The following is a 21792-nucleotide window of genomic DNA, read 5'->3' as shown; positions in this document are numbered from 1 at the left end:
AAAAAATTCCTGTGAAGCACCTGAAGGGTTCTTGAATGTTCTGTTGAGAACCTTGAGGGGTGCAATTATTAGAATGGTGTCACTTTTGGGTATTTTCTATCATATAGACCCCTCAAAGTGACTTCAAATGTGATGTGATCCCTAAAAAAAAAAAAAAAAAGTTGTAAAAATGAGAAATCTGTTCAACTTTTACCACTTATAACTTACGAACAATAAAATTTTTTGGTTCCAGAGTTGTGCTGATGTAAAGTAGACATGTGGGAAATGTTACATATTAAGTATTTTGTGTGACTTATCTTTGTGATTTAAGGGCATAAAAATTCTAAGTTGGAAAATTGCGACATTTTCAAAATTTTCGCCAAATTTCCATTTTTTTCACAAATAAACGCAAGTCATACCAAAGAGATTTTACCACCATAATGAAGTACAATATGTCTCGAGAAAACAATCTCAGAATCACCTGGATCCATTTAAGCGTTCCAGAGTTATTACCTCATAAAGGGACAGTGGTCAGAATTGCAAAAATTGGCCCGGTCATTAACGTGCAAACCACCCTCGGGGGTAAAGGGGTTAAAGTAGGCCAGGGACATCAAGTATAGAGATAGATATAAGATTGCACTTGAGACACTTTATGTATTTGCTGCTTAGGCTGAATAGGGTACGGTATATTACCTAGCAGTGCAATGGTGTTTTCTGCACAATTGTCTCCTACCTTGGTCCTGTTTTGGACATGTACAGAATTTAGCACTACTAATGCACTTTACCAACTTAGCAGTGAGACCTAGCATCCTATCCTACTATCAGGCTCACCTTTTGTGTATTTCTATTTATTGATTGCTGCCAGTTGTCCCTTGTGCACTAATTAACTCTGTACTAAAGTCTCGGTATGGAACCCCCACATGCTACTGGACATACACAGAAGCCTCAGAGTCTGATTTTGCCTATACTATGACACTGATCCCTTAGGATTTGTATACTTCCCATGCAGGCAGTATATTTTGCAATTATATCTCCCTTAAAATGTATTTTTATGTAAATTTTTATCTATATATCTGACTCAAAGATTATTTATTTTATTTGGCATATGCTTCCTTGTTTTTGTAGGATTGTTATCAGCATTTAGGTGGTAAAAATACACTTTTTCATTCTGTTATGCCACTTTGCATTAATTCCTGAAAAGCCCCTGAAGGGTACATACAGTACCTGAAAGCAATTTTGAATATGTCGTGGGGGGCATTTTTAAAATATCACTTTTGGGGGTTTCCAATATATAGGACCCCCAAAGTAATTTCAAAACTGAACAGGTCCCTAAAAACATAAGTTTTGTAAATTCCCATGAAAAAAAAAAAAAGAAAAATTGCTGCTACATCTTTAAACTTTCTAAAATGCTGACAAAATAAAATATTTTACAAATAATGCTGATGGAAAGCAGACATGGGGGGACTGTTATTTATTAATGTTTTTATCTGATATGACTAACAGGTCTAAAAGGAATAATCAAAATTTGCGAATTTAAATTTTTTGTAAGATTTCTGATATTTTTATAAATAAAAGCAAAACATATTGACCTAAATTTACCACTATCATAAAGTGCAATATGTCACGAAAAAAAAAAAAAATTCAAAATCAATGGGATTTGTTGAAGAGTTTTAGAGTGGTTACCATATAAAGTGACACTGGTCTGATTTATAAAAAAAATTGGTCCGGTCACTAAGGGGGTTAGGTAGTAAAAACCTTGCGAGATTCAGAACATCAACACCATTAGGTCTGTGACTAGTAGCAGTCTAGGATTGAATTTTAACTTATGTATGGGAATTTATAAAGGAGCAAATACAGGCCCAAAAATATTTTGTGTGTTCTTACATATATTTACTTTTTTTTTTTTTTTTACTCCTGAAGAATCCTAGAAGAGTCACTGCAGCAACCATTGGCTCATAAAACCATATATGCCATCCTACCCTATGGCACAAAACAGCCTTCAAATCAATAAAACTGGAAACTAAGGTTTGCAGTATGACCCTGGAACAATGAATATAAAAGTGTAATGCGCCCAAGAAATCCTGAGGCAGTGTAAATACAGCACGCACGGTGTTCCGGAACATTCTGGATTATTGTCCTTATTTGAAGCATGAAAAAATAAAACAAAGTACAATGAGAACTTCATACCGCCCCCTAGTGGCCCCATGGCTCACTGTTCTCATACTTGAATATTGTACATTAAAACTGGACTTTACTTATACACTTTTGCACACAGTGTGCTTAAGATATATTTATTAACATATATACAAACAATTCATCAATTTCATGAATTTTTTTGAGGTACAATTAAATAAAACATGGGGTGACGGGTGCACATCCGACTCACCCCAATAATTATCCTATTTCTCTTAATTAAAAAAATAATAATAAGCCTTCGCAAAGCTGTGCATAGCTATGCACTGGGGTACTGACTTCTCAGAGAAGTGTCTGCAGTCCGCTTCTCTCAAACCATCCCAAATCTGTCTCAGCATCGGGTAACGTGGTCACTCTTCATTTAGAAGTCAATCAATGCCACACGTTTCCGAAAAACTGTTGTTGGAATACAAAGTCTTTTCTTAGTTCTATTGTATTTTTTATTTAGCACTGGAAGTACACTTGGAAGTAAAACGCCCCCATCAATCAGTGTTAAATGTGAGAACAACAGATATGAAAACAAAAAGGATGTAAAATCCTCGCTTCCTAGTCGATCCTCTGCCCTGTTCTCGCGCCCAGTTAGAATTCTGCCACCTGGGCCTAAAGCTGAAAATGAAGAGAGGCTTACATTAAAGCCAATTTAGGTAGCAAGTAGTGATGAGCGAGCATGGTCGAGGCGTAATGGAGCATCTCCGGAGTGCTCGAATACTATGCTCGAGTCACCGCGGAAATCCCTGCATGTGTTGTATCTGTCGGACAGCGACTCCAGCATAGTACTCGAGTGCACCGGAGATGCTCCATCACTAGTAGCAAAGCAAATATTGCCCCCCAGAGCCATTCTCCACCCAGTGCACATCACCCAGTGCTCCTATTCTATCAACCAAGGTCATATTAGTGTAGCGTCCTACCGGGAAAGAGACACTATTTTTTAGAGGCTAACCAAACTGCACAATTTACTAATCCGGACATATGTGAAAAGCTGTTCTCCCCCACAAACCAATAGTGCTCCAGAAATAGCCAGTGAGTAGTGCTCTTTAAAAATACTCATTATGTAAAAATATAAAATTTAGCCAGGGCTTATTTTCATTGGACAACCTCTTTATCCATAGATTAGGCGATAACTTGCCGATTGATGCCGGTCCCAGTGGTCAGACGCCCACCTATCAAAGATATCACATATTAACAGGTTTTCAACCCATTAATGGGAGTAAATATTTGATCTATTGCCATAAATTGAACACTGTTTAGAGACAAAGCATGAACGCTACTGAAACATTAACGATCTTTAGCTGCCGTGATCATTATTGGCGCCATGGTTGTACAGGAATGAAGCCTATACTAACTACAAAAGCGTGGGACTGCAACAAAGCAAGGTTTGGATAGAATATCTATAGAAGGGTCATCCATTTTACTGTCCCACAATCACACCATACAGGATAGGTGGTAGGTTAGGGATAACAAGAACGGGAATCCTCATGTTTGAATGGAACAGCGGTGGAACACGTGAACGACCACTCAATTCAAAGATGGCCAAGTATAGGGCTCGGCTATAAACTTTAAATGGAGGGGCAGTGCGCAAGCCTGGCCGCTGCCTCAAACAACGACGCACCAAAGCTCTGATTGTGGAAAAGACCTTCCATTTAAATGGGACAAACTCTCTAAAAATGCATAAAACAAGGTGAGTTTTGTTAAAATGTTGAGACTTGTATTCCAACTCCAGTTTCCCGTTAAAAATGAGAACGCCATTTTATACTTTTATTAAAAATATGAATTTGGGAAAACAAAATATATATATTGGCACTGATCATGTGGTAGACTGCAGACTGATGTGACCATCTACCCAGACCTCATAAGAATAACTTATGCTGGACAAGTAAGGGGGATATTGCACTATACCAGACCAGTTAAAGCACGGAAACAAAGGTGCAGATAACAATGGCAGCCCTCAGCCTACCAAGCACCCCAAGAAATGCACAAATCTTAGTTATAAAATGGTGCTATAGCCTTTAAGAAATCATTTTTTTTTATTTTATATATGAGGGCATAGGGTAAAAGGTAATATGATGTATCAATGGCATTGGATCAGCGCTTCTGTTTAACAGAATGTCTGCACTTTAGCACCACTTCATTTATGAAGTTCAAAATTCTATGCTAATGTATCCAAAACAGTGTCAGAGGTCCATTTTTGTCCAATAATCTTACATAGATTAGTTTGTTATCTGATGATTGGTGGGATTAAAATGAAGAGGCACATGCATCTACTGCGGATATAAAGCAAGAAAACTAATTCTATGCCTGCCAAGACAAGGCATAGGTTTGGGCTGCTTGTTGCACCAATTGTTTTGGCTTTAAATTTAATATACCGTTGATGTCCATGCCCTCCCTCTAAACCCTGCCCAAGTTTTCTACCACTTTTCAAAAGAAAAATAATCACAAATTATTGAACAAATGTGGTGTGTGCCCTAATCTGAAACCTTTGTCACAAAAGCGGCATAAACGGGTTAATAATCCCCCCCCCCAGATTTAAAAGATAACATGCTGGCTGTCAGCCACTACCACTAGAGGGAGACATAAGTCTGCAGTGAGCTCCCCCTAGTGGCAGATGCAAGCATCCAGCATATTATTTTTTTAATTTGAGTCTATGCAGGAAATTATGGCTAGTCATTATCAGGCAAACAAGGCTCAGACTGTTCTAATGATATATTAAAGACATTAAATAGCCCAGAACCTATTTGTACGAAATAAAGAAATGGTGTTCAAGAGCAGACAATCCCTGGATTTAAGAACTTTATATGCAGAACTTGCCAGAAGCGCCAATCTAATTTTATTCTCGAGCACAGCTTCGGGAATGCATCTTATTTTTTGATACCTATTCACTTCTAATCTACATAGTAAGTGTATATATGCAAATACACACTTATATATCTGTATATAGCTTCCACTTCTATGTAAGAAACAAAAGTGCAATATAATAGAACAGGTTTTACACATTCGTGCTCAGCCTCTTTCTGCAGTCACAGGTAGAAAGGCACAAATACATCTTCTAATTACCGCCTGCCACAACAGCTGCAGCTATGGAACCTCCAGATGCAGCTCCACAAACACATCTGTTCCCACATATGCACTTACATTCCATAGCTTGGAGGACATGGTAAGCACTGGAAACACGGGGTGAAAGTATAAAACATGGGTCTGCACATATCTGTGCGGCAGACGTTTGTCTTCTTTGTATTAGTTCACTCATTCTTGGTCCAGTGGTGGTGGAGTGAAATTATGAAAAGCTATATTGCCCATAGGGCCTCTGTTATAAAACCTCTGGAAACACCTATTAGACTGACTGAAATAAGAACATCCTCTCTGAAGTATGGCTCTTAATCGGTGATAACCGGTACCGCATGGTGCGCGTCAGAGCATACAGACTGCGTACACAACATGTATGCCCACACTACACCCAGGTCTAAAGTGTTCAGAAAAGACTGGTAGTCTCGTTGGCCATTTTATATTTTTTCTAGGCCGATTCGTGGCATTTATTTGACTTGAGTGACAGACGGAAGGAAAGCAGTTGAAGTCAGTCTGGGTGCGTGTACAAGACGCACGCATGCACAATTATTTTGCTTTTTTGGTGTTGGAAACCAATCACTCCAGTCGCAAAGAGTTTTATGGTTCATACAGCTCTTTCCCAGTAGAAATGCATTTCTCCCAAATGCAAAGCCTGAACATCTAAAGCAGAGATTCAGCTCACATGTAATCGGAGCCATGCTCTACATCTGTGGTCGGCTGTGGCGCACTAGCTTCTGAGAGCAACCCTGATGACACCGACGTGGAGAGACTGTTTTGCTCTACATCAGTGCTAGCAACTGAAAATCTCACAGGGTTACAGTCTGTGGGAAGGGTCATTACTTTCACTTGGGGTTCCTTGAGTTTTTTGGGACTAATATTAGATGTAGCAGTTGGCAAAACAGGAGGAGGGTCACCAGTTTGAGTCAACTCTGTAGTGCCAGCTTCGATGATTTGGCTACCAGCCGCTTCCCGTGGTGGTTCTTCAGACAGAGCTGTCAAAAGCTCCAAAACATCTTGTACAGGTTGTGCAGGAGCTACCCCTCCATCTGAATCAGCCGACATAGCACCTGCTGCCACAAAGCTAGCTGTTGGTGGCTGGAGAATAAAGCCAGAGCCCGGGGGAGGCGTTACTATGGATGGCTCAGATGTAGTGTTGTTGTTCAGGTTGTCCTGAAGACTGGTTTGATTCTGACCAGCCTGCTGGTTCTGAAGCAGCATTTCCTGGATACGAATCTGCTGAAGGATGGCAGGAAGTTCGTAGTGATGGAAGAAGTAGATCATAGAGTGCTGAGGGAACAGAAGAAAAACCTTAAAATCAGACAGTCATGATAATTTCAATTTTGCATAAATCTATTTTTTTGACCTCATGTATAAGAATCAGATAGAGAAATCCAAATTCATACTAAAATATTTTAACATAGCACGCACAATTCATATTATTGCATGTGAATGTCACCTAGGGGGGCTCACTGTAGACTCTTGCCAAGACAAACTCTTTAAAGTCCCTTCAAGAAGGGGTAATTTTTTTTTTCCAATAAGTTGTAGTAGGGCTCGTTTTCTGCAGGTCGAGATGTAGTTAAAAATGACTTATTTTATTATATAGATGTAAAAAAAAAAAAAAAAAGCAAATCTGCCACAGTTTTAGACGTTCCCCTTATGGTAAAAAAAAATACCTACTAACTTTGTTCTACTGGTCAGTACCATTATGGGACTGCAAATTTATACATGTTTTAGGAGATTTCTTTTGCGTTGCCATTTTCAGAGAGCAATAACTTATTTTTCGGTCAAGTTGTATGAAGACTTCTTTTGCAGAAGCTGTAGTTTTAATTGGTACCATTTGTGGTTTTTTTTAATGACTTTCTGGTCTCTATTATTTTAGGAGGTGAAATAGTTTTGTGTACTTACCGTAAAATCCTTTTCTCCGAGCCATTCATTGGGGGACACAGACCATGGGTGTATGCTGCTGCCACCAGGAGGCTGACACTAAGTATTACAAAGAAAGTTAGCTCCTCCCCTGCAGTATACACCCCTCTGCTGGCTCCCAGCTAACCAGTTCGGTGCAAAAGCAGTAGGAGATCAATAACATATAAGCGTATAGCATGTCACATTATATATGAGAGTATAACATATCAAATGATAAAAACAAATACAACTAATAATAGGGAGGGAGCTGTGTCCCCCAATGAATGGCTCGGAGAAAAGGATTTTACGGTAAGTACACAAAAATCCCTATTTCTCCTTCGCCTCATTGGGGGACACAGACCATGGGACGTCCCAAAGCAGTCCCTGGGTGGGGACAACATCAGATCAGGCCGTGTAACCGCTACTTACAAGTGCGCCAAGGCGGCCTGCAAAGTCCGCCTGCCCAGACTCACATCTGAGGAAGTGTGTGAATTATAGTGCTTCAAGAATGCATGCGGACCTGAGACAGGGAGATAGGCTGACATCTAGCACGGAAGGACTCCTGGATGGTGAAAAGAATCCACCAGGCTAACGTGGCCGATGAACCCGGCTAAACCCTTTCTGTGACCATCGGGAAGCCTACTTACCATCGAGAAGCCCAAGCAAAGTGTCCAACCTTGGAAGGACGCCGTCCTCGATACGTACCCACTTGGAGCACTCACTTCTTCCAGATTATGGAGAATCCATTCCGTTGTGTGGACTGGAGCCGAAAGATGAGAGGACGATGCCCCTGCAACAGTGGGAATACAAAACCACCTTGGCAACGAGGGAATGGGATGGCTTGAGGGCAACGATGCATAGATGGTAATAAGGAAAAAAGACTGAAAGGAACAGAGTGGGAAGCTCTGAAGACTCATCAGGATGACAAGAACGCATAGAAGAAAGGGGAGTGACGTTCCCTTATCGTAAAGTCTTTCTGGATCGAAAAAGGAGTGTACTGTAAGATCCCCAGGACCATTAAGGTCCCCCAGATCTAACGGTACGCGGTAGGGAAGAACTACAGGTGGAGACTCCCTGCGAGAAGGTCCATATTTCCAATTTTGACGAAATAAGACGGAGAAATACTAGTACCGCAAGCGAGAAAACCTGACATGGTCAGTGCGGGTCTCCCAGGATCACTGGGGGCCTTTTCCGCTTCCAAAAAGGTCTCAGACGTAGTGGAAGAGGAGTTATGGAAATTGGTACCGTGGAAGAAACGGAGTATGCACTGCGATGGACTTGGATCTTGCAGCCAAACCATGAACTGGAGTACATAGGCGTTCAGCTTGGACGCCATCCGACCTACATCTGGAGTACTCCAGTGAAGGCAGATGTGAAGGAAGACTTCCGAGTGAAGTTCCCACTCACTTGAGGAGAAAACCCTGACGGCTGAATATGTCAGCCGCCCAGTGTTCTACTCCAGGGACATGTACTGTTGAGCTCACCGAATGATAGATCTCGGCCCATCAGAGAGTGCGAGGTACCTCGGCCATGGCGCTTGACTGTGGGTACCTGCGAGATGATTGACGTATGGCACAGCCGTGGCATTATCCAAATTGAAGACGGATGGTTGACCCGCCTAAGGGCAGTGTGGACCTGCTGTGGGATTGGCCGTACTGTTCAGATCCCCAGAGAAATGATCGGGAGAAGAAGACGGGCATTGGTATCCCTAATAACCATTGGACCAGAAGAAGGCTCTGGATGAGGAAGGAGCTTAGAAACTACCTTTTGAAAGCCTGATTGACTTGCTGAAAACGAGCGGAGCAAAAGAAAACTACTTCCGTTTTCATCTTATTGCTCGGAACCCTCCTAGCTAATTGAATGAACCGAGGGAATGAGTGATCAAGTGCACAAGCTCCGTGTTGAAGGGCCACGACCTTGACTCGAGAGAGAGAATTACCATCCTTCTTGTGCAGGATCATCGTCAAAGAGGATCTGCTGGGCTGGGAATGAGGAAAAAACTTGTCTAAGTTTAGCTGCTAGCCCAAGAGAGAGGGTATTGCAAGTGATATAGACGACTTAGCGTAGTCCTTGTAGAGCGGCTAGAGAGTCGACCGAGTAGGGCAGGACGACCATGTTTCTAAGGTGCAAGAAGCGCATGACAACCGTCATGACCCTTGCGACCACTCTGGTGTGGTAGCCAGGCAGAAGGGCCAGGTCGTGAAAATACTGTTCGCGAATGGAAAGGCGAAGAGATTATAGTAGAGAGGAGAAATAGGTATGCGAGGGAAGAATCCCGGATGACGATGGATGCCAGAAAACAACCACGTTTCTCTGTTGAAGTAGTGGCTGAGCGGAGGAACTCCATCCGAAAAAAGAGAGGGCCCTGTCAAAGGTTGTTAGAAGTTTGGGGTCCAGAAATGGAGATACTTTTCATTCCCTCCATTTTGGAACCAAGATCCCTTAGATCTAGACTGTCCTGGCCAATGCTTCCACTGCTGGTTGAGCTTGAAGAAGAGATACGATCCCTTGCTAGTCTCCCGCTCAGAAGATTTGATTGGCCAGCTATACTGTGGAACGAAGTAGATAAGGTCTGGGACCCGGAGACTTTCATTCTCTCCCTTTGGTCAAACAACCCATGTGGCGGCTAAGGAAGGGTAGAGCGCTAAACCCGAAACCACAGGACGGAACTAACTAGACCTGCTATCCGACCGTCTGTGGAATCTTAATTGATGATACACCGGCCAGGATACTGGTAGGAATACCGCAAGAAATTCTGCCCGGCGAGTCTGTCAAGTGACAGAATGCGGGACTGTAACCAGCAGGTCTCTGCCATCGTGCAGAGAAGAAAATAAGGAAAAAAATAAAAATAAATAAAAAATAAAAAATAAAAAACCTCGATCCACCATCTCTTAACAGGGAAGTGGAGAGGAATCGTCCACTTTCTTGCATCTGATACAAAGGGGGGAAAAACCTCCTTGTTGGGACGCCACAAATGTGTGCCTCAGTACATCCCCAGAATTGAGGTTTCTGAGTGGACAGGGCAGGTTGTGGCGATAGACCTGGATGCAGAAGAAGATACATGGAGGCGACACTCCGTGTGCTCGTCTGTTGAAGGTGTGGGGGGAAATCGGAGCCCTTAAAGGGACCCGTCGCCCATAAAATTCCGACCAGGTATGGTATCCTACTTAGAGGTCTTCCAGTGCATCACCGTCAAATGTTGATGGAGATTTTCTAGAACCTGTACGTTTTTCTAGAATACTTGCGGCCCCTGCTAGCCGACGGCTCCCATTGTAGGAGAGGGAGCATGTGAGTGCTCCAGAGCTCAGTTAGGGTGACCAGCTTAGGATAGATGATGTGCCCTTAAGACCAGTAAATACTGGTCATGCGCTTTTAAGGCTAGGGGTTACTGGCCATGAGCCTTTAAGACCAGGGAATACTGGTCTTGTGCCTTTTGTAAGATGAAATACTGTTCATGTGCCTTTAAAAGCAGGGCATGCTGAAATCCAGGAGATAATGGTCATGTGCCCTTAAAACCAGGGTATGCTGGTCATTTGCGTTTAAGACCAGGGCGTACTGGTCCTGAGCCTTTAAGTCCAGGGCATAATGGTCACGTGCCTTAAAGACCTGGGCATACTGGTCGTGTGCCTTTAAAAGCCAGGGCGTACTGGACATGAGCCTTTAAGACCAGGGCATACTGGATATTGCGTTTAAGACCAGGGGATACTGGTCACGTGCCTTTAAGACCAGGGCATACTGGTCATGTGCCTTGAAAACCAGGACGTACTAGTTATGTGCCTTTAAGACCAGGGCATACTGATTATAGCGTTTAAGACCAGGGGATACTGGTCACGTGCCTTTAAGACCAGGGCATACTGGTCATGTGCTTTTAAGACCAGGGTATACTGGACACGTGTCTTTAAGACCAGGGGATACTGGTCACGAGTCTATAAGACCAGGGCATGCTGGTCACGTGCCTTTAAGACCAGGAATACTGGTCATGAGAGGAATGTAGGAACAAGTGCCTTAAAGACCAGCAAAGCTGGTAATGTGCCTTTAAGAACAAAAAAAGCTGGTCATGCTCCTTTAAGACCAGGGATGCTGGTCATGTGTCTTTAAGACGAGGGCACACTTGCCATGTGCCTTTAAGATCAGTGCCTACTGGCCCTGTGCCTTTAAGACCAGGGCATACTGGCCTGATTAAGTACTAAGGAAAAAGAGACCGGCTTCTGGCAGAGCAGAGAATGCTGGGGATGTGACCCTTTTAAAACTAGGGGACCCTTAAGACCAGGGAATGCTGGTCCTGGGTTTAATAAAAAGGCATGGAAAGCTGGGGATGCACCTATGGGCCCAGCGACTACCGAGGCAGAGTAGCAAATACCAGGGAATGAGTCACCAGGGAATGAGTCACCAGGGAATGAGTCACCAGGGAATGAGTCACCAGGGAATGAGTCACCAGGGAAGGAATGAGTCACCAGGGAAGGAATGAGTCACCAGGGAAGGAATGAGTCACCAGGGAAGGAATGAGTCACCAGGGAAGGAATGAGTCACCAGGGAAGGAATGAGTCACCAGGGAAGGAATGAGTCACCAGGGAAGGAATGAGTCACCAGGGAATGAGTCATGAGAGCTTCGTTGCTGGGAACTCACAGCTCTCCGTTTGCAAGCCTGCATACTGTACTATACATTCTGTAGTGTGCAGGAGCACCAGAAAATTGCAGCCTTAAGTATATAAAAAAAAACAGGGAAAGCTAGTCCCTTAATGCTGCCGGGATGCGTGCCGATTCACCTTACTCAGGTTCTGAGTCCCCCGACTGGAATAGCGCTGAAAAACCGCCGGCCGCAGCCCCCTCCAGAAGAAATAGTGACCGCAATGGAGGAGGAGGAAGATGGCCGCCGAGATCTCGTCTGGAACGAGAAGCGCCTGAATAGGGGGGCGGAGCCGCTAGAAGGGAGCAAGCGGTGGGCGGGGCCTCCCGGGCTGCGGCCTAAACAGGGCCGAAGCCGGGGACTAAAGTTATGGCTTCGGCCAGCGCGCACCCGCAGACTGAGGGGAAAAGTGCCGCGAAGCTCTGTGGGGACCCAGTCGCTATGGAGCCCTCCTCTGACCGTCGGAACACCCAAATCTCACGGAGCACTTACCCCAATATGGAGAGGGACCATGGCAGATGCTGCAGGTAGGAGCTGTGCCCGGGTAGATAGGCCGATGCAGGGTTGGGGAGCCTCCATCCACCATCCCTGCAGAAGAGGGGTGGAGAGGAACCGTCTGCCTCCTTCCATCATCCGCTTTTTCAGTGGTGATGCAGTGGGGGCTGCTCGGACGCCACGCTGGATTGTGCCTCTGTACAGCCGAGGGTAAAACCTGGAGGACAGGGCTGAATGTCCGGCAATAGGCCTGGCTGCAGAAGAGGATACTGAAGGTAAAACTCCAGTGCTCGTCTGATAAGGGAGGGGGGAGATCGGTGCCCTTGAAGGGGCCCGTCGCCCCTAGAATCAGCTCAGGCAGTGGCTTCCCACGTCGCAGGAGAGGATACGGAGAGGTAAAACTCCCGTGCTCGCCTGTTGATGGTTCGAGGAGATCGGAACATGAAAGAATCCGTCGCCCCATTCGACCGTAGTAAAAAGTAAAAAACGGAAAAAAAGAGTTCTTTGGGTCTGAATAGCAGACCCGTCCGTGTGCCTCCTACGGACACTAAGCAAGAACTGATTGGTTAGCTGGGAGCCAGCAGAGGGGTGTATACTGCAGGGGAGGAGCTAACTTTCTTTGTAATACTTAGTGTCAGCCTCCTGGTGGCAGCAGCATACACCCATGGTCTGTGTCCCCCAATGAGGCGAAGGAGAAATATGTTTTATTAGTACAGCAATAAACACAGCAATACCAAAACTGTTTGTTTTGTGATTTTGGGATTTTAAAGATTTCATTTACTTTCTGGGATACGGAAGATGATTTGACTATTACGTATTTGTGTGTGTGAATGTATAATAATTTACTGAAAGGGCAGAGCCCCACTAACTGGTAACCATCACTTGCAGGTTATTAAACTTAACTTTTATTTCATGGTGCTAAAACGATGATTACAGAGGCGAAATTAAAATATTCATATTTGACCTATGAGGAAACTGTTTAGAAATTTAGTAGAGTAGGCAATTGCTTACATTTTTTTTTTTTTTGTTAGGAAGTTATAAGGGTTAAAAAGTTATCAGCGATTTCTTTTTTTTTCAACAAAGTTAATAAAACTATTTTTAGTTTTCATTTTTTTGGGGGGACATTACGTTTGAAGTGACTGAGGGGTTTATACGGCAGATAATACCCAAAAGTGACACCATTCTAAAAACTGCACACACATTCAAAAATAATTACATAAATACATTTAACACAAAGTCCTGATTTAGTCAGATAATTTCCTGATGATCGTTTCTCTTTGAAGGCCGCTATTATGACTGAGCAAGTTCCAGTGGCAGCCGTTAAATTCCATAGGCCTGTTATCAGATAGGAATACCTGGCCTTACCGCCGGGTCTCCTGACTTGAGTAGACATTCTCATGATCCTAAATGAGGCAGTTAGCTCAGGCCAGGAGGACAGGCGGTTGGATCGGGTAGTCCAATCAGCACACACCGTGTAAAACAGGCCACACATGTCTGCACATCCAACGTCTGGACTGCGGATGTCGCTATGTTATTATTAGGCTATGTGCACACGTCAGGATTTTGTCAGGATTTTGTCAGGATTTTGTCAGGATTTTTCATCAGGTTTTGTAGCCAAAACCAGGAGTGGGTGATAAATGCAGAAGTGGTGCATATGTTTCTATTATACTTTTCCTCTAATTGTTCCACTCCTGGTTTTGGCTACAAATCCTGAGGAAAAATCCTGACAAAATCCTGACGTGTGCACATAGCCTTATTATTTATTATTATAGCGCCATTTATTCCATGGCGCTTTACATGTAAGGAGGGGTATACATAAAAACAAGTACAATAATCTTGAATAATACAAGTCACAATTGGTACAGGAGAGAGGACCCTGCCCGCGAGGGCTCACAATCTACAAGGAATGGGTGAGGATACAGTAGGTGAGGATAGAGCTGGTCGTGCAGTGGTTTGGTTGATTGGTGGTTACTGCAGCTTGTAGGCTTGTCGGAAGAGGCGAGTCTTCAGGTTCTTTTTGAAGGTTTCGATGGTAGGTGAGAGTCTGATATGTTGTGGTAGAGAGTTCCAGAGTAGAGGTGATATGCGAGAGAAATCTTGTATGCGATTGTGGGAAGAGGAGACAAGAGGGGAGTAGAGAAGGAGGATCGGAGGTTGCGTGTAGGTAAGTACCGGGAGACGAGGTCACAGATGTATGGAGGAGACAGGTTGTGATGGCTTTGTATGTCATGGTTAGGGTTTTGAACTGGAGTCTTTGGGTAATGGGGAGCCAGTGAAGGGATTGACAGAGGGGAGAGGCCGGGGAATAGCGGGGGGACAGGTGGATTAGTCGGGCAGCAGAGTTTAGAATAGATTGGAAGGTGCGAGAGTGTTAGAGGGGAGGCCACGCACAGAGCAGGAGGATACAATAGTCGAGGCGGGAGATGATGAGGGCATGGACTAGGGTTTTTGCAGATTCTTGGTTTAGGAATGTACGGATCCGTGAAATATTTTTGAGTTGAAGGAGGCAGGAAGTGGAAAGGGCTTGGATATGTGGTTTGAAGGAGAGATCAATGTCAAGGATTACCCCAAGACAGCGAGCTTGTGGGACTGGGGTGAGTGGGCAGCCGTTTACTGTAATGGATAGGTTCGTTGGGTGGGTCGAGTGAGATGGGGGAAAGATGAGGAATTCTGTTTTGTCCATGTTAAGTTTTACAAATCTAGAGGAGAAGAAGGATGAAATAGCGGACAGACATTGAGGGATTCTGGTTAGTAGTGTGGTGATATCTGGTCCAAAGATGTAAATCTGTGTGTCAGCATAGAAAGGATACTGAAAGCTGTGAGATTCTATGAGCTGTCCCAGGCCAAAAGGTGTAGATGGAGAAGAGCAGGGGCCCTAGAACTGAACCTTGCGGGACTCCGACAGATAGGGGGCGAGGTGAGGAGGTGGTGTGTGAGTGGGAGATGCTGAATGTCCAGTCAGTTAGGTATGACGAGATCCAGGATAGGGCCAAGTCTGTGATGCCAAGGAATGAAAGGGTCCGCAGCAACAGGGAATGGTCCACTGTGTCAAAGGCAGAGGACAGGTCTAGGAGGAGGAGGATAGAGTAGTGTCGCTTGCTCTTGGTGGTTAATAGGTCATTGGTGACCTTAGTTAAGGCAGTTTCAGTGGAGTGGTGTGATAGGAAGCCTGATTGTAAGCGGTCGAAGAGGGAGCAGGAAGATAGATGGGAGGACTGTTCAAGATGGACGTGTTGTTCCAGTAGTTTTGAGACATAGGGGAGAAGTGATATAGGACGATAGCTAGATAAGCTAGATACAGAGGATGGGTTAAGAGAGGGCTTTTTGAGGATAGGTATTATTGAGGCATGATTAAAGCTTGAGGGGAAAACACCAGTTGTTAGTGATAGATTGAAGAGATGGGTTAGGGTTGGGATGAAGGCTGTGGCGAGGTTTGGGATGAAGTGGGATGGGATCGGGTCAAGTGCACAGGTGGTGAGATGCGATCTTGAGATTAGAGTGGAGAGTCAATCTTCTGTAAGGGTGGAGAAGTTCGTTTTGGAGGTGGAGAGCTGGGTAGTTGGGAGGAAGGGCTCTGGGGGTTGTCCACTAAAACTGTCTCTGATGTTCTCAATCTTCTGCTTGAAAAATGAGGCAAAGTCTTCAGCTGAGATGAGTGGGGAGGGAGGAGGTGCTGGGGGAAGGAGGAGAGAATTGAAGGTGTTGAATAACTGTTTAGGGTTGCGAGACAGGGAGGATATGAGAGTTGAGAAGTAGGTTTGTTTTCCTGTTTCGAATGTGGTCTTGAAACTAGTGAGGGACTGTTTGAATGTGATGAAGTGCTCGTCGGAGTGGGATCTTTTCCATCTGCGCTCAGCAGCCCTGGAAGCTCGCCTCAGTTCTTTGGTCAGGCTGGTGTGCCAGGGATGTCTGTTGATTTTGCGAGCTTTGCTCTGTGTGAGAGTGGCAACAGATTCCAAAGCTACAGCTATTGTGGTGTTATATAGAGCGGCAGTGTCATCTGCACTGCGTAGGGAACTTATGTCTGTGAGAGGGAGGAGGGATTCAGAGAGTGAGTGTAGATTGAGGTGTTTAAGATTTCTGCGAGGGTGTGCAAGTTTGTGGGGTGGTGATTGTAGACAATGAGTGGAGAGGGAAGAGAATGTGAGTAGATTGTGGTCAGAAAGAGGAAGAGGTGAGTTAGAGAGGTTAGATAGGGAGCAGAGGCAGGTGAAGATGAGGTCCAGTGTGTGACCATCTTTGTGAGTGGCTGCAGAAGACCATTGATTGAGGCCGAAGGAGGAAGGGAGAGATAGAAGTTTAGTGGCAGCTGAGAGGAAAGTGTCAATGGGGATGTTGAAGTCGCCCATGATGATAGTAGGGATGTCCGCAGAAAGGAAATGAAGTACCCAGGTGGTAAAGTGGTCAAAGAAGGTGGTGGCTGGCCCTGGGGGGTGGTAAATGACAGCCAGTTGGAGGGGGAGTAGATGCGCACAGAGTGCACCTCAAAGGAAGGGAGGGTAACAGAGGGTGGACGTGGGATTGGGATGAAGGAGCAGTTATCTGACAGGAGAAAACCAACTCAACCACCATGCTTGCTGCTGGGGCGGGGTGTGTGAGAAAGGTGGAAGCCACCATATGAAAGTGCAGCAGGAGAGGCTATGTCAGAAGGGGTGAGCCAGGTTTCGGTGATGGCGAGGAAGGAAAGTTTGTTAGTAATAAAAAGATCATGGATGTAGGAAAGTTTGTTACAGACAGAACGAGCGTTCCATAGAGCTCCTGTTAGTGGGACTGGGGAAGTGGGGGCTGGGCAAATGGGTATAAGGTTAGAGAGGTTACGGAAATTCGTGATAGAGCGTGGATGAATGCAATTATCAGCTTTTATACCCAGGCAGCCTTGAATGGCTATCTAATTTCTGAGTCTGCCCACTATAACATTATAGAAGTACCGTATGTGTCTCTTATCCTCTTCTGATGAAAATGCAAAAGAAAAAAAAAAAAAAAGAAAAAAGATTGATCATTACCTGGATGAAGAGCCAGGATGTGACCAGAGCCAGGCTGCTGTACTGACCATTGAAGCGGTAGTGGTAGGCATAGAATGCAAAGTGATACAGGTAGAAGAATCTGGGTGGAAAAGGAGCAATGACATAAAATTACAATAAATCGCATTATCAAAATGGTTTGGACTTTTCAATGTAATAATAATCTTTTTATTTATATAGCGCCAACATATTCCGCAGCCCTTTACAGTTTGCACACATTATCATCGCTGTCCACGATGGGGCCCACAATCTTCATTCCCTATTTCGAAAGTGGGAGGAAACCGGAGTACACGGAGGAAACCCACGCAAACATGGGGAGAACATACAAACTCCTTGCAGATGTGTCCTTGGTGGGATTTGAACTCAGCGCTGCAAAGCAACAGTGCTAACCATTGAGCCACCGTGCAACACATTGCTTTTGCGTATTACATATACTGGTGCAGTAACAAATCTAGCCTTTGGGTGTGTGTGAATAAACACTGAATAGTTTCTCAGGATTCTATTACAGCACCAATATATTGGAATAAACTTGCATTAAAAATTAGGAACTTGAGTGGCAGTATCATGGTGCAAAAACAAGGAAAGGAAGACCTAAAGGCACTTTAAGACTGTGTGCACATGTTCCGTTTTTTTCGCTATAAAAACGCAATAAAAAACACATCCATTAACCCCTTAAGCCCCAAGGGTGGTTTGCACGTTAATGACCGGGCCAATTTTTACAATTCTGACCACTGTCCCTTTATGAGGTCATAACTCTGGAACGCTTCAACGCATCCTGGTGATTCTGACACGGTTTTCTTGTGACACATTGGGCTTCATGTTAGTGGTAAAATTTCTTTGATATTACCTGCGTTTATTTGTTAAAAAAAACGGAAATTTGGCGAAAATTGTCAAAATTTCGCAATTTTCCAACTTTGAATTTTTATGCCCTTAAATCACAGAGATATGTCACACAAAATACTTAAGAAGTAACCATTTCCCACATGTCTACTTTACATCAGCACAATTTTGGAACCAACATTTTTTCTTGTTCGGGAGTTATAAGGGTATGTGCACACGATGCAGATTTAGTGCAGAATTGGTGCAGAACTGCAGCAGATTTTTCTGCTGCAGAAACGCTGCAGAACTGCACTGTGATTTACAGTACAATGTAAATCAATGTGAAAAAAAAAAAAAAGCTGTGCAGAAACGCTGCAGATTTCAAAGAAGTGCATGTCACTTCTTTTGTGCGTTTCTGCAGCGTTTCTGCACCCCTCCATTAATAGAAATCTGCAGTGGTAAAATCTGCACAAAAACTGCACAAAAAACGCACCTGCGGATTCTGCCAGGAGATGCAGATTTAGTGCAGAAAATTCTGCACCACATTTCCTACGTGTGCACATAGCCTAAGGGTTAAAAGCTGACCAGCAATTTCTCATTTTTACAACACCATTTTTTTTTTTTTTAGGGACCACATCACATTTCAAGTCATTTTGAGGGGTCTATATGATAGAAAATACCCAAGTGTGACACCATTCTAAAAACTGCACATCTCAAGGTACTCAAAACCACATTCAAGAAGTTTATTAACCCTTAAGGTGTTTCACAGGAATTTTGGGAATCTTTTAAAAAAAAAAAATGAACATTTAACTTTTTTTCACAAAAAAATTAACTTCAGCTCCAATTTGTTTTATTTTACCAAGGGTAACAGGAGAAAATGAACCCCAAAAGTTGTTGTACAATTTGTCCTGAGTACGCCGATACCCCACATGTGGGGGTAAACCACTGTTGGGGCGCACGGCAGAGCTCGGAAGGGAAGGAGCGCCATTTGACCTTTCAATGCAAAATTGACTGGAATTGAGATGGGACGCCATGTTGCGTTTGGAGAGCCCCTGATGTGCCTAAACATTGATACCCCCCACAAGTGACACCATTTTGGAAAGTAGACCCCCTAAGGAACTTATCTAGATGTGTTGTGAGAGCTTTGAACCCCCAAGTGCTTCACTATAGTTTATAACGCAGAGCCGTGAAAATAAAAAATCATTTTTTCCCTCAAAAATGTTTTTTTTAGCACCCCAAATTTTTATTTTCCCAAAGGCAACAAAAGAAATTGGACCTCAAAATTTGTTGTCCTAAGTACGCTGATACCCCATATGTTGGGGTAAACCACTGTTTGGGTGCACAGGAGAGCTCTGAAGGGAAGGAGCACTGTTTTACTTTTTCAACGCAGAATTGGCTGGAATTGAGATCGGACGCCATGTCGCGTTTGGAGAGCCCTGATATGCCTAAACAGTGGAAACCCCTAATTGTAACTTAAACCCTAACCCTAATCCCAACTACACCTCTAACCCCAACACACCCCTAACCCCAATTCCCAACCCTAACCACAGCCCTAACTCCAACACACCCCTAACCCCAACCCTAACCCTAACTTTAGCCCCAAACCTAACCCTAACTGTAGCCCCAACCCTAACTGTAGCCCCAACCCTAACTGTAGCCCCAACCCTAACTGTAGCCCCAACCCTAACTGTAGCCCCAACCCTAACCCCAATGGTAAAATGGAAATAAATACATTTTTTTTTTATTTTATTATTTTTCCCTAACTAAGGGGGTCATGAAGGGGGGATTGATTTACTATATATAGTGGGTTTTTTAGCGGATTTTTATGATTGGCAGCTGTCACACACTAAAATACGCTTTTTATTGCAAAAAATAGTTTTTGCGACTCCATATTTTGAGAGCTATAATTTTTCCATATTTTGGTCCACAGAGTCATGTGAGTTCTTGTTTTTTGTGGGACAAGTTGACGTTTTTATTGGTAACATTGTCGGGCACGTGATATTTTTTGATCGCTTTTTATTCTGATTTTTGTGAGGCAGAATGAACAAAAACCAGCTATTCACGAATTTCTTTTGTGTGGGGCGTTTATACCGTTCCATGTTTGGTAAAATTGATAAAGCAGTTTTATTCTTCGGGTCAGTATGATTACAGCGATACCTCATTTATATCATTTTTTTATGTTTTGGCGCTTTTATACGATAAAAACTTTTATAAAAAAATTATTTTTGCATCGTTTTATTCTGAGGACTATAACTTTTTATTTTTTCGCTGATGATGCTGTATGGTGGCTTGTTTTTTGCGGGACAAGATGACGTTTTCAGCGGTACCATGGTTATTTATATCCGTCTTTTTGATCACATGTTATTTCACTTTTTGTTCGGCGGTATGATAGTAAAGCGTTGTTTTTTGCCTCTTTTTTTACGGTGTTCACTGAAAGGGTTAACTAGTGGGACAGTTTTATAGGTCGGGTCGTTATGGACGCGGTGATACTAAATATGTGTACTTTTATTTTTTTTTATTTAGAGAAGTAAATAAAGAAATGTATTTATGGGAACAATATTTTTTTTTCCTTTATTTAGGATTTTTTTTTTTTTTTTTTTTACACATCTAAATTTTTTTTTTTTTTACATTATGACATTTTCCCAGGGGGAAAACATCACTATATAGTGACAGATCGCTGATCTGACACTTTGCAGAGCACTGTGGCTTGTAAGCCACCTCCCTGCAGGACCCGGAAGTAGCCCCGCGGCCATTTTGGATCCGGGGCCTGCAGGGAGGAGACGCTCGGTACAAGGTGAGCACATCGCCTTGTACAGAGGGTCTCAGGGAAGCCCGCAGGGAGCCCCCTCCCTGCGCGATGCTTCCCTATGCCCCTGGGAACGCTGCGATCATGTTTGATCACAGTGTGCCGGGGGTTAATGTGCCAGGAGCGGTCCGTGACCACTCCTGGCACATAGCGCCGGATGTCAGCTGCGATAGTCAGCTGACACCCGGCCGCGATCGGCAGCGCTCCCTCCCCCCGTGAGCGCGGCCGATTGCATATGACGTACTATCCCGTCACTGGGAATTAAGTCCCAGGTCACCTCGACGGGACAGTACGTCATATGGGATTAAGTGGTTAAGAATCCTACTAATAGAATGCAATCCGCAATTTTTGTGCATATGTTGTCTTTTTTTCCGCGAAAAAATGCATCGCGGAATAAAATGCAGCATGTTCATTAATTTTCCGCATTTCCCGCTATTTAATCCATTGGGAAGCTCCGGAAAAAAACCGCGAAAAATCCACACAAAAGAAAACCGCATGCAGATTTCCTGTGGAAAAAGTCCGTTTTTTTTTTTTCAGGAAATTTCTCCAAATAATCCTGACATGTGCACATAGCGTAAGAGGTTCTCCAGTCTAAGAAGAAAAGTCTGTAGTTACTCTGTGTGACTGCTGGATCATAACAGTGTGTGATGTACACAGTAACAATTCCTCTGTATTCCCTGTACGGGTGGTTGGTCATGTGATGGCATGTATGCAAACAGCACACTTCCGGTCACCAGCCAGCTCGTCTCACCCTGCTTCTCTCAATAAGAGAGAAAGCAGAAGCCGGAGAACGTGAACGCCCACCCCTTCGGGGAATATTGACAATGTACGCATTGCATACTGTCAGGATACAGATTTCTTCTCAGACCAGAAAACCCCCTTTAAAAGAG

General features: G+C 43.9%; 1 protein-coding gene across 1 annotated transcript in view; it reads right to left on the bottom strand.

Annotated features, from left to right (window-relative positions):
• Positions 1–2229: 2229 nt before the first annotated feature.
• Positions 2230–21792, bottom strand: part of TMEM259 (transmembrane protein 259) — an 85429-nt gene continuing 65866 nt past the window's right edge. The window contains exons 11-12 of the mRNA XM_077271477.1: positions 17260–17359; positions 2230–6519 (exon numbers count right to left, since the gene is read on the bottom strand). Coding sequence (XP_077127592.1) covers positions 5911–6519; positions 17260–17359 — 709 coding nt within the window. The 3' untranslated portion in view covers positions 2230–5910. The remainder of the gene's footprint in view (positions 6520–17259; positions 17360–21792) is intronic.

This window comes from Ranitomeya variabilis, chromosome 1 (assembly GCF_051348905.1).
Source record: "Ranitomeya variabilis isolate aRanVar5 chromosome 1, aRanVar5.hap1, whole genome shotgun sequence".
Lineage (NCBI taxonomy): Eukaryota > Metazoa > Chordata > Amphibia > Anura > Dendrobatidae > Ranitomeya > Ranitomeya variabilis.
The sequence above is the reverse complement of the archived record's forward strand: the minus strand, read 5'-3'. Positions and strand labels throughout refer to the sequence as shown.